General features: G+C 53.7%; 1 protein-coding gene and 2 pseudogenes across 34 annotated transcripts in view; all 3 read left to right on the forward strand.

The window, feature by feature from the left end:
• Positions 1-12,106, forward strand: part of C2CD5 (C2 calcium dependent domain containing 5) — a 107,067-nt gene that overhangs the window by 36,819 nt on the left and 58,142 nt on the right. For all 34 annotated transcript variants that reach the window (XR_010466522.1, XM_065031661.1, XM_065031657.1 and 31 more), the window contains one exon: positions 11,836-12,007. Coding sequence is in view for 33 of the 34 variants with exons in the window: in XM_065031661.1 (XP_064887733.1) it covers positions 11,836-12,007 (172 nt within the window). In the remaining variant the exon portion in view is untranslated. The remainder of the gene's footprint in view (positions 1-11,835; positions 12,008-12,106) is intronic.
• Positions 21-3,872, forward strand: LOC135578283 (uncharacterized; annotated as a pseudogene).
• On the forward strand, positions 4,054-8,289 carry LOC135578284 (uncharacterized; annotated as a pseudogene).

Genomic DNA, 12,106 nt, shown 5'->3' on the forward strand with positions numbered 1-12,106 from the left:
GAGGCCCTCGGATACCAAGCATGCTTGGAATGAAGAGGATGCTGAGCAACCAGGTGGGTGGCTGCCCACGCTGGCGGAGGACATGGGAGAGATGGGTTGTGCGACTGGGACCTCCCAGGAGCCTGGGGAAGGCAAAGGAGCAGAGGAGGGAGAGGAACTTTCCCCCTCGTGCCGTGAGAGCCGTTGCCCACGCTCTCACGAATGCCATCATGCAGCGAGCAGCTGTGGGCAGGCAGGGGAACTGCATGGGGCCGCGGCGCTTGCATCTGCTGAGGCCCCGGTGTGACATCCCCGCAAAGGACAAGGTGGAGCCAATGGAGGTGGATCCACCAGACTACGGCGTGGGGCCACTGTCTGTTCAGGCACCACAGGACAGTGAGGAGCCCATGGAGGTGGATCCACCTCAATAACCATCATCCGTGGCGATGGCTCCACCTGCCACGGGGATCATCTGGCATTTCCCCAGCCATCAGGCTCCCGTGCGTGACGTGGTGGCAAACAGCGTCACGGGAGGTCCCGGTCAGCTCCCCACTCCCATCCTCCACACCTTCATAATCAGACAATAAACGACAAGAAAAAAATCTTTTACTCTTTTGTCCAAGCTTACTTGACACCTTGGTGAGTGCATCTGCGCTCCTGTGACACCTCCTGGTCCCTGTCTTTGACTAGGAGGCCCTTTCCATTCCCATGCCCACCTTCCTGCTTTGCTGCTGCCTTACATTCTGGGTGGCTTTTTAAGGCTGCAACATCAATAATTGGATAATAGTTTTTTAAAGGGAGTAAAATGATCCTAGAAATAGCATGGAACCCTAGGTATTTTTGGATTCCAAACTATCAATGTTACCTCAGGGCCAGTAGCTATCACTGTACCCTGGAGGTCTAACCAGGTAGTGAGATGGTCCCACTCATGCCTTTGCAGGGAGGTGTACTCGTGTTGCTAAGACAGGAGGTCATGCCCGCATGATCAGGGTGCTGGACTCCCATGGAGTTTCAGAGCTCTCTGGTTCCTGACAGACACCAGGGCACCATCCTGGAACTTTCTCTGGCACCTTAGGCTTTCTTCATGAAGCTTTTTGCTGCCCGACTGGATAGAGGCCACTTGAAAGACAGCAAATCTACATTTTCCTAGTGCTGGAGTGGTTCATGCCACCTCTACTGGTCACGACTTTCTAGAACACCATTTTGGTCAATGCCTGACTGAATACCGAGCCTCAGAGTTTGACCACTGTGTGAGGTGCTGGAGAGAGTTCAGAGAAGGGCAACAAAGCTGGTGAGGGGTGTGGAGCACAAGTGTGATGAGCAATGGCTGAGGGATAAAGGAGTCCAGGAAGGCTGGTCTCTCTTCAAGAAGGTCATCTTAGAGGCACAGGAGCAGGCTGTCCCCGTGTGCCGGAAGGCGGGCCAGCGGGGAAGAAGGCTGGCCTGGCTGAGTAGGGAGCTGCGCCTGGAACGTCAGAATAAAAAGAGAATGTATAAGCTTTGGAAGGAGGGGCAGGCTACTCAAGAGGAACACAAGAATCCTGTGAGGTTATGGATGGAGGAAATTAGGAGGGCCAAAGACCAAGCAGAGCTGCGCCTGGCCACCGCTGTGGAAGGCAGCAACAGATGCTTCTAGAAATAGGTTAGCAAGAAGAGGAGGACTAAGGAGAACCTCCATCCCCTGATGAATGTGGGGGGAAACGTAGTGACAGAAGTTGAGGAACAGGCTGAGCTACTTAATGCCTCCTTTGCCTCAGCCTTTCGTAGTCAGAAGAGTAGTGTTGCAGGTACCCAGCCCCCTGAGCCAGAAGACAGGCGTGGCGAGCAGAATGAAGCCCCACTTGGACACCCGCTAGTCTGTGGGACCAGACGGGATACACCCAAGAGTGCTGAGGGAGCTGGCGGAAGGGATCACTTGGCCACTTCCCATTGTCTCTCAGCAATCCTGGCTATCTGGGGAGGTCCTGGTTGACTGGAAGTTGGCCAACTTCACGCCCATATCCAAGAAGGGCTGGAAGGAGGATCCAGGGAACTACAGACGTGTCAGTCTAACCTCGGTGCTGGGGAGGGTCGTGGAAAGATCATCCTGAGTGACATCACACGGCACGTACGAGAAAACCGAGCGACCAGGCCCAGTCAACATGGCTTTATGAAAGCAGGTCCTGTTTGACCCACCTGATCTCCCTCTCTGACAAGGTGAGCCACCTAGTAGGTGAGGCAAAAGCTGTGGATCTTGTGTACTTAAGACTTCAGTAAGGCCTTTGACACCGTACCCCACAGCATTCTCCTGGAGAAGCTGGCAGCTCATGGCCTGGGTGGGTGTACTCTGCAATGGATAAAGAACTGGCTGGATGGCCAGGCCCAAAGAGTTGTGGTGACCGGAAACAAACCCGGTTGGTGGCCCATCACAGGTGGTATTCCCCAGAGCTCACTGTTGGGCCCCGTTCTGTTTAATCTCTTTATCAATGACCTGGACGAGGGGATTGAGTGCACCCTTAGTCAATTTGCAGATGACACCAAATTGGCTGGGAGTGTTGATCTGCTGGAGGGTAGGAAGGCCATACAGAGGGATCTGGACTGGCTGTATCATTGGGCTGAGGCCAACTGTATGTGGTTTAACAAGACCAAGTGCCGGGTCCTGCGCTTGAGTCGTAACAACAGGGAAGAGTGGCTGGAAAGGTGCCTGGTAGAAAGGGATCTGTGGGTGCTGATTGACAGCCAGCTGAACATGAGGCAGCAGTGTATCGAGACGCCTTGTATCGAGAATAGTGTGGCCAGCAGGACTAGCGAAGCGACTGTCCCCCTGTACTCAGTGCTGGTGAGGCCCCACCTTGAATCCTGTGTTCTGTTTTGGGCCCCTCGCTACAGGAAAGACCTTGAGGTGCTGGAGAGAGTTCAGAGAAGGGCAACGAAACTGGTGAGGGGTCTGGAGCACAAGTCTGACGAGGAGCGGCTGAGGGAACTGGGGCTGTTTAGCCTGGAGAAAAGGAGGCTGAGGGGAGACCTCATTGCTGTCTACAACTCCCTGAAAGGAGGTTGTAGCACGGAGGGTGTTGGTCTCTTCTCCCAAGGAGCAAGCGATAGGACAAGAGAAAATGGACTCAGGTTGTGCCAGGGGAGGTTTAGATTGGATATTAGGAAAAAATTCTAGACGGAAAGGGTTCTCAGGCACTGGGAAGGGCTGCCCAGGGAGGTGGTGGCGTCACCATCCCTGGAGGTGTTTAAAAGGCACTTAGATGAGGTGCTTAGGGACATGGTTTAGTGCCTGAGCTAGGTTATGGTCGCACTCAATGACCCTGAGGGTCTCTTCCAACCAAAACAATTCTATGATTCTGTGATTCCATGACCTCTCTTGGTGGCCTCCCACAGGCTCCTTGTGTCGGGCTGGCGCAACAGCCCAAAGGACACCAGGCCCTCTGCTCCTGTCTCCCCCGGGGCACGGAGCACAAGAGGTGGCGTGTGGCCACGCTCTGGGGGCAGGGCCAAGGGATCCCTAGGGAAAAAAGAGTCCACACAACACTTGGCAGACAGCAATTCCTTTATGGAGCGCCAGGAGACCGTGTGCAGGCGGCTGGGCCTCCCGTTCCCACCAGCGGGATCTCTGGATGCTTTGCTCCCTCTCAGCCACTGGTGAGCGCGGGGGGCTGCGGCTCTTGCAGGGTGTGAGGTCACTGGGGGGGTCCCTGAGGAACCCCAACCCTCCTGGAACGTTCTTGCCACCGTCTCGTCAAGACCATCCCAGGCATGGGATGAGAAGGGGCTGGAGCCCAGGGCTCATGAGACGAGGTGGCGGGCAGTCCCTGTGCCCAAGGGGTGTCCTTTCTCTTGGGCAAGAAGCATGACAGGCAGGAGCGAGCCCCAGGAGAGGGGCCATCAGACCCAAACACCCTCCTCCTTCTCCCACATTCAGGCATCTTTCAGGGCACAGGCCCCCACCTGCCACCTCTGACGTCACAATCGCCACCATTGTGACATCATGCCTGTCACCAGCCACGTCACTGCCCATTGTTCCGGCCCTATAAAAGCGGGGGCCCCTGCAGCTGGCCCACAGTGCGAGGCCCTCGGATACCAAGCATGCTTGGAATGAAGAGGATGCTGAGCAACCAGGTGGGTGGCTGCCCACGCTGGCGGAGGACATGGGAGAGATGGGTTGTGCGACTGGGACCTCCCAGGAGCCTGGGGAAGGCAAAGGAGCAGAGGAGGGAGAGGAACTTTCCCCCTCGTGCCGTGAGAGCCGTTGCCCACGCTCTCACGAATGCCATCATGCAGCGAGCAGCTGTGGGCAGGCAGGGGAACTGCATGGGGCCGCGGCGCTTGCATCTGCTGAGGCCCCGGTGTGACATCCCCGCAAAGGACAAGGTGGAGCCAATGGAGGTGGATCCACCAGACTACGGCGTGGGGCCACTGTCTGTTCAGGCACCACAGGACAGTGAGGAGCCCATGGAGGTGGATCCACCTCAATAACCATCATCCGTGGCGATGGCTCCACCTGCCACGGGGATCATCTGGCATTTCCCCAGCCATCAGGCTCCCGTGCGTGACGTGGTGGCAAACAGCGTCACGGGAGGTCCCGGTCAGCTCCCCACTCCCATCCTCCACACCTTCATAATCAGACAATAAACGACAAGAAAAAAATCTTTTACTCTTTTGTCCAAGCTTACTTGACACCTTGGTGAGTGCATCTGCGCTCCTGTGACACCTCCTGGTCCCTGTCTTTGACTAGGAGGCCCTTTCCATTCCCATGCCCACCTTCCTGCTTTGCTGCTGCCTTACATTCTGGGTGGCTTTTTAAGGCTGCAACATCAATAATTGGATAATAGTTTTTTAAAGGGAGTAAAATGATCCTAGAAATAGCATGGAACCCTAGGTATTTTTGGATTCCAAACTATCAATGTTACCTCAGGGCCAGTAGCTATCACTGTACCCTGGAGGTCTAACCAGGTAGTGAGATGGTCCCACTCATGCCTTTGCAGGGAGGTGTACTCGTGTTGCTAAGACAGGAGGTCATGCCCGCATGATCAGGGTGCTGGACTCCCATGGAGTTTCAGAGCTCTCTGGTTCCTGACAGACACCAGGGCACCATCCTGGAACTTTCTCTGGCACCTTAGGCTTTCTTCATGAAGCTTTTTGCTGCCCGACTGGATAGAGGCCACTTGAAAGACAGCAAATCTACATTTTCCTAGTGCTGGAGTGGTTCATGCCACCTCTACTGGTCACGACTTTCTAGAACACCATTTTGGTCAATGCCTGACTGAATACCGAGCCTCAGAGTTTGACCACTGTGTGAGGTGCTGGAGAGAGTTCAGAGAAGGGCAACAAAGCTGGTGAGGGGTGTGGAGCACAAGTGTGATGAGCAATGGCTGAGGGATAAAGGAGTCCAGGAAGGCTGGTCTCTCTTCAAGAAGGTCATCTTAGAGGCACAGGAGCAGGCTGTCCCCGTGTGCCGGAAGGCGGGCCAGCGGGGAAGAAGGCTGGCCTGGCTGAGTAGGGAGCTGCGCCTGGAACGTCAGAATAAAAAGAGAATGTATAAGCTTTGGAAGGAGGGGCAGGCTACTCAAGAGGAACACAAGAATCCTGTGAGGTTATGGATGGAGGAAATTAGGAGGGCCAAAGACCAAGCAGAGCTGCGCCTGGCCACCGCTGTGGAAGGCAGCAACAGATGCTTCTAGAAATAGGTTAGCAAGAAGAGGAGGACTAAGGAGAACCTCCATCCCCTGATGAATGTGGGGGGAAACGTAGTGACAGAAGTTGAGGAACAGGCTGAGCTACTTAATGCCTCCTTTGCCTCAGCCTTTCGTAGTCAGAAGAGTAGTGTTGCAGGTACCCAGCCCCCTGAGCCAGAAGACAGGCGTGGCGAGCAGAATGAAGCCCCACTTGGACACCCGCTAGTCTGTGGGACCAGACGGGATACACCCAAGAGTGCTGAGGGAGCTGGCGGAAGGGATCACTTGGCCACTTCCCATTGTCTCTCAGCAATCCTGGCTATCTGGGGAGGTCCTGGTTGACTGGAAGTTGGCCAACTTCACGCCCATATCCAAGAAGGGCTGGAAGGAGGATCCAGGGAACTACAGACGTGTCAGTCTAACCTCGGTGCTGGGGAGGGTCGTGGAAAGATCATCCTGAGTGACATCACACGGCACGTACGAGAAAACCGAGCGACCAGGCCCAGTCAACATGGCTTTATGAAAGCAGGTCCTGTTTGACCCACCTGATCTCCCTCTCTGACAAGGTGAGCCACCTAGTAGGTGAGGCAAAAGCTGTGGATCTTGTGTACTTAAGACTTCAGTAAGGCCTTTGACACCGTACCCCACAGCATTCTCCTGGAGAAGCTGGCAGCTCATGGCCTGGGTGGGTGTACTCTGCAATGGATAAAGAACTGGCTGGATGGCCAGGCCCAAAGAGTTGTGGTGACCGGAAACAAACCCGGTTGGTGGCCCATCACAGGTGGTATTCCCCAGAGCTCACTGTTGGGCCCCGTTCTGTTTAATCTCTTTATCAATGACCTGGACGAGGGGATTGAGTGCACCCTTAGTCAATTTGCAGATGACACCAAATTGGCTGGGAGTGTTGATCTGCTGGAGGGTAGGAAGGCCATACAGAGGGATCTGGACTGGGTGTATCATTGGGCTGAGGCCAACTGTATGTGGTTTAACAAGACCAAGTGCCGGGTCCTGCGCTTGAGTCGTAACAACAGGGAAGAGTGGCTGGAAAGGTGCCTGGTAGAAAGGGATCTGTGGGTGCTGATTGACAGCCAGCTGAACATGAGGCAGCAGTGTATCGAGACGCCTTGTATCGAGAATAGTGTGGCCAGCAGGACTAGCGAAGCGACTGTCCCCCTGTACTCAGTGCTGGTGAGGCCCCACCTTGAATCCTGTGTTCTGTTTTGGGCCCCTCGCTACAGGAAAGACCTTGAGGTGCTGGAGAGAGTTCAGAGAAGGGCAACGAAACTGGTGAGGGGTCTGGAGCACAAGTCTGACGAGGAGCGGCTGAGGGAACTGGGGCTGTTTAGCCTGGAGAAAAGGAGGCTGAGGGGAGACCTCATTGCTGTCTACAACTCCCTGAAAGGAGGTTGTAGCACGGAGGGTGTTGGTCTCTTCTCCCAAGGAGCAAGCGATAGGACAAGAGAAAATGGACTCAGGTTGTGCCAGGGGAGGTTTAGATTGGATATTAGGAAAAAATTCTAGACGGAAAGGGTTCTCAGGCACTGGGAAGGGCTGCCCAGGGAGGTGGTGGCGTCACCATCCCTGGAGGTGTTTAAAAGGCACTTAGATGAGGTGCTTAGGGACATGGTTTAGTGCCTGAGCTAGGTTATGGTCGCACTCAATGACCCTGAGGGTCTCTTCCAACCAAAACAATTCTATGATTCTGTGATTCCATGACCTCTCTTGGTGGCCTCCCACAGGCTCCTTGTGTCGGGCTGGCGCAACAGCCCAAAGGACACCAGGCCCTCTGCTCCTGTCTCCCCCGGGGCACGGAGCACAAGAGGTGGCGTGTGGCCACGCTCTGGGGGCAGGGCCAAGGGATCCCTAGGGAAAAAAGAGTCCACACAACACTTGGCAGACAGCAATTCCTTTATGGAGCGCCAGGAGACCGTGTGCAGGCGGCTGGGCCTCCCGTTCCCACCAGCGGGATCTCTGGATGCTTTGCTCCCTCTCAGCCACTGGTGAGCGCGGGGGGCTGCGGCTCTTGCAGGGTGTGAGGTCACTGGGGGGGTCCCTGAGGAACCCCAACCCTCCTGGAACGTTCTTGCCACCGTCTCGTCAAGACCATCCCAGGCATGGGATGAGAAGGGGCTGGAGCCCAGGGCTCATGAGACGAGGTGGCAGGCAGTCCCTGTGCCCAATGGGTGTCCTTTCTCTTGGGCAAGAAGCATGACAGGCAGGAGCGAGCCCCAGGAGAGGGGCCATCAGACCCAAACACCCTCCTCCTTCTCCCACATTCAGGCATCTTTCAGGACACAGGCCCCCACCTGCCACCTCTGACGTCACAATCGCCACCATTGTGACATCATGCCTGTCACCAGCCACGTCACTGCCCATTGTTCCGGCCCTATAAAAGCGGGGGCCCCTGCAGCTGGCCCACAGTGCGAGGCCCTCGGATACCAAGCATGCTTGGAATGAAGAGGATGCTGAGCAACCAGGTGGGTGGCTGCCCACGCTGGCGGAGGACATGGGAGAGATGGGTTGTGCGACTGGGACCTCCCAGGAGCCTGGGGAAGGCAAAGGAGCAGAGGAGGGAGAGGAACTTTCCCCCTCGTGCCGTGAGAGCCGTTGCCCACGCTCTCATGAATGCCATCATGCAGCGAGCAGCTGTGGGCAGGCAGGGGAACTGCATGGGGCCGCGGCGCTTGCATCTGCTGAGGCCCCGGTGTGACATCCCCGCAAAGGACAAGGTGGAGCCAATGGAGGTGGATCCACCAGACTACGGCGTGGGGCCACTGTCTGTTCAGGCACCACAGGACAGTGAGGAGCCCATGGAGGTGGATCCACCTCAATAACCATCATCCGTGGCGATGGCTCCACCTGCCACGGGGATCATCTGGCATTTCCCCAGCCATCAGGCTCCCGTGCGTGACGTGGTGGCAAACAGCGTCACGGGAGGTCCCGGTCAGCTCCCCACTCCCATCCTCCACACCTTCATAATCAGACAATAAACGACAAGAAAAAAATCTTTTACTCTTTTGTCCAAGCTTACTTGACACCTTGGTGAGTGCATCTGCGCTCCTGTGACACCTCCTGGTCCCTGTCTTTGACTAGGAGGCCCTTTCCATTCCCATGCCCACCTTCCTGCTTTGCTGCTGCCTTACATTCTGGGTGGCTTTTTAAGGCTGCAACATCAATAATTGGATAATAGTTTTTTAAAGGGAGTAAAATGATCCTAGAAATAGCATGGAACCCTAGGTATTTTTGGATTCCAAACTATCAATGTTACCTCAGGGCCAGTAGCTATCACTGTACCCTGGAGGTCTAACCAGGTAGTGAGATGGTCCCACTCATGCCTTTGCAGGGAGGTGTACTCGTGTTGCTAAGACAGGAGGTCATGCCCGCATGATCAGGGTGCTGGACTCCCATGGAGTTTCAGAGCTCTCTGGTTCCTGACAGACACCAGGGCACCATCCTGGAACTTTCTCTGGCACCTTAGGCTTTCTTCATGAAGCTTTTTGCTGCCCGACTGGATAGAGGCCACTTGAAAGACAGCAAATCTACATTTTCCTAGTGCTGGAGTGGTTCATGCCACCTCTACTGGTCACGACTTTCTAGAACACCATTTTGGTCAATGCCTGACTGAATACCGAGCCTCAGAGTTTGACCACTGTGTGAGGTGCTGGAGAGAGTTCAGAGAAGGGCAACAAAGCTGGTGAGGGGTGTGGAGCACAAGTGTGATGAGCAATGGCTGAGGGATAAAGGAGTCCAGGAAGGCTGGTCTCTCTTCAAGAAGGTCATCTTAGAGGCACAGGAGCAGGCTGTCCCCGTGTGCCGGAAGGCGGGCCAGCGGGGAAGAAGGCTGGCCTGGCTGAGTAGGGAGCTGCGCCTGGAACGTCAGAATAAAAAGAGAATGTATAAGCTTTGGAAGGAGGGGCAGGCTACTCAAGAGGAACACAAGAATCCTGTGAGGTTATGGATGGAGGAAATTAGGAGGGCCAAAGACCAAGCAGAGCTGCGCCTGGCCACCGCTGTGGAAGGCAGCAACAGATGCTTCTAGAAATAGGTTAGCAAGAAGAGGAGGACTAAGGAGAACCTCCATCCCCTGATGAATGTGGGGGGAAACGTAGTGACAGAAGTTGAGGAACAGGCTGAGCTACTTAATGCCTCCTTTGCCTCAGCCTTTCGTAGTCAGAAGAGTAGTGTTGCAGGTACCCAGCCCCCTGAGCCAGAAGACAGGCGTGGCGAGCAGAATGAAGCCCCACTTGGACACCCGCTAGTCTGTGGGACCAGACGGGATACACCCAAGAGTGCTGAGGGAGCTGGCGGAAGGGATCACTTGGCCACTTCCCATTGTCTCTCAGCAATCCTGGCTATCTGGGGAGGTCCTGGTTGACTGGAAGTTGGCCAACTTCACGCCCATATCCAAGAAGGGCTGGAAGGAGGATCCAGGGAACTACAGACGTGTCAGTCTAACCTCGGTGCTGGGGAGGGTCGTGGAGCAGATCATCCTGAGTGACATCACACGGCACATACGAGAAAACCCAGTGAGCAGGCCCAGTCAACATGGCTTTATGAAAGCAGGTCCTGTGTGACCCACTTAATCTCACTGTCTGACAAGGTGAGCCACCTAGTAGGTGAGGCAAAAGCTGTGGATCTTGTGTACTTAAGACTTCAGTAAGGCCTTTGACACCGTACCCCACAGCATTCTCCTGGAGAAGCTGGCGGCTCATGGCCTGGGTGGGTGTACTCTGCAATGGATAAAGACCTGGCTGGATGGCCGGGCCCAAAGAGTTGTGGTGAGTGGAGCCAAATCCAGTTGGCAGCCGGTCATGAGTGGTGTTTCCCAGGGCTCAGTATTGGGACCAGTTCAGTTTAATGTCTTTATCAATGATCTGGATGAGGGGGTTGAGTTCACCCTCAGTAAGTTTGCAGATGATACCAACTTGGGTGGCAGTGTTGATCTGCTGGAGAATAGGTAGGCCATACAGAAGGATTTGGATCGTTGGGCTGAGGCCAACTGTATGTGGTTTAACAAGACCAAGTGCCAGGTTCTGCACTTGGGTCACAACAACCCCAGGCAGTGCTACAGGCTCAGGGAAGAGTGGCCGAAAAGCTGCCTGGGGGAAAACGATCTGAGGTTGTTGATTGACAGCCGGCTGAATATGAGCCAGCAGTGTGGCCAGGTCGCCAAAAAGGCCAACAGCATCCTGGCTGATACCAGGAACAGTGTGGCCAGCAGGACTAGAGAAGCGATTGTGCCACTGTACTCAACACTGGTGAGGCCGCACCTCAAATTCTGTGTTCAGTTTTGGGCCCCTCATCATAAGAAGGACGTTGAGGTACCAGAGAGAGTTCAGAGAAGGGCAACAAAGCTGGTGAGGGGTCTGGAGCACAAGTCTGATGAGGAGCAGCTGAAGGAACTGGGGCTGTTTAGCCTGGAGAAAAGGAGGCTGAGGGGAGACCTCATTGCTGTCTACAACTCCCTGAAAGGAGGTTGTAGCACGCAGGGAGTTGGTCTCTTCTCCCAAGCAGCAAGTGATAGTACAAGAGGAAATGGCCTCAATTTGCACCAAGGGAGGTTCAGATTGGATATTAGGAAAAAATTATTCGTGGGAAGGGTTGTCAGGCATTGCAACAGGCTGCCCAGGGAAGTGGTGGAGTCACCATCAGTGGAGGTGTTTGAAAGGCTTTAGACAGGGTTCTTAGGAACCTGGTTTAGTGCTAGAGTTAGCTTGGGTTATGGTTGGACTCGATGATCCTGATGGTCTCTTCCAGCTGAAATTATTCTATGACAATTGCAAAGTATAATAGTCTTCTGAGATGTTTTATCTTAAATTTTCTTTTTTTTTTTTTTCTTTTTCTTTTCTTGGCAAGTATGTATTGTGGAGATGGGCAGATAATCTAGGGAATGTGACTTAAATCATGTGGAATTTTAAAATGTGTACTCACTGTAATCTTGCTTTTCTGGTTTTCTCCCAGTGATAACAGTGGTTCTGTGATCCCACCAGTCTGTGAAGGGTAAAATAAAAGCAAGTGAATGTGTTGTTTAGATACAAGAAATAAAAATTACTGATTTATCTGTGTCAGGTCACTGTACATAACTAACTCTCCTCTTTTTTTGCATTTGTTTTCTAGCAGTGTTTCTCTGTGTGTGTTTTTTTTTTGTTTGTTTGTTTAATTACTCAGATTCCATGTTAATGTTTGTTTCTAGGTAGACGATGAAGAGCTACAAGATGAGCCTCTCCAGATCACAGTTCTTGATCATGATACCTACAGCGCTAATGATGCCATTGGCAAAGTGTACATAGATATTGATCCTTTGCTCTATAGCGAAGCAGCTACAGTCATTTCAGGATGGTTTCCAATTTATGATACCATTCATGGTAAGATTTGCTAATTCTTAAGTGAAAGAATTTGTTAGAAATGTAATCTGCTTCCTGCAATCTTCATTTCTGTAATCTGTCTTCAGAAATTTGTAATAA

The sequence above is a fragment of the Columba livia genome, chromosome 1, assembly GCF_036013475.1.
Source record: "Columba livia isolate bColLiv1 breed racing homer chromosome 1, bColLiv1.pat.W.v2, whole genome shotgun sequence".
In the NCBI taxonomy this organism is placed as follows: domain Eukaryota; kingdom Metazoa; phylum Chordata; class Aves; order Columbiformes; family Columbidae; genus Columba; species Columba livia.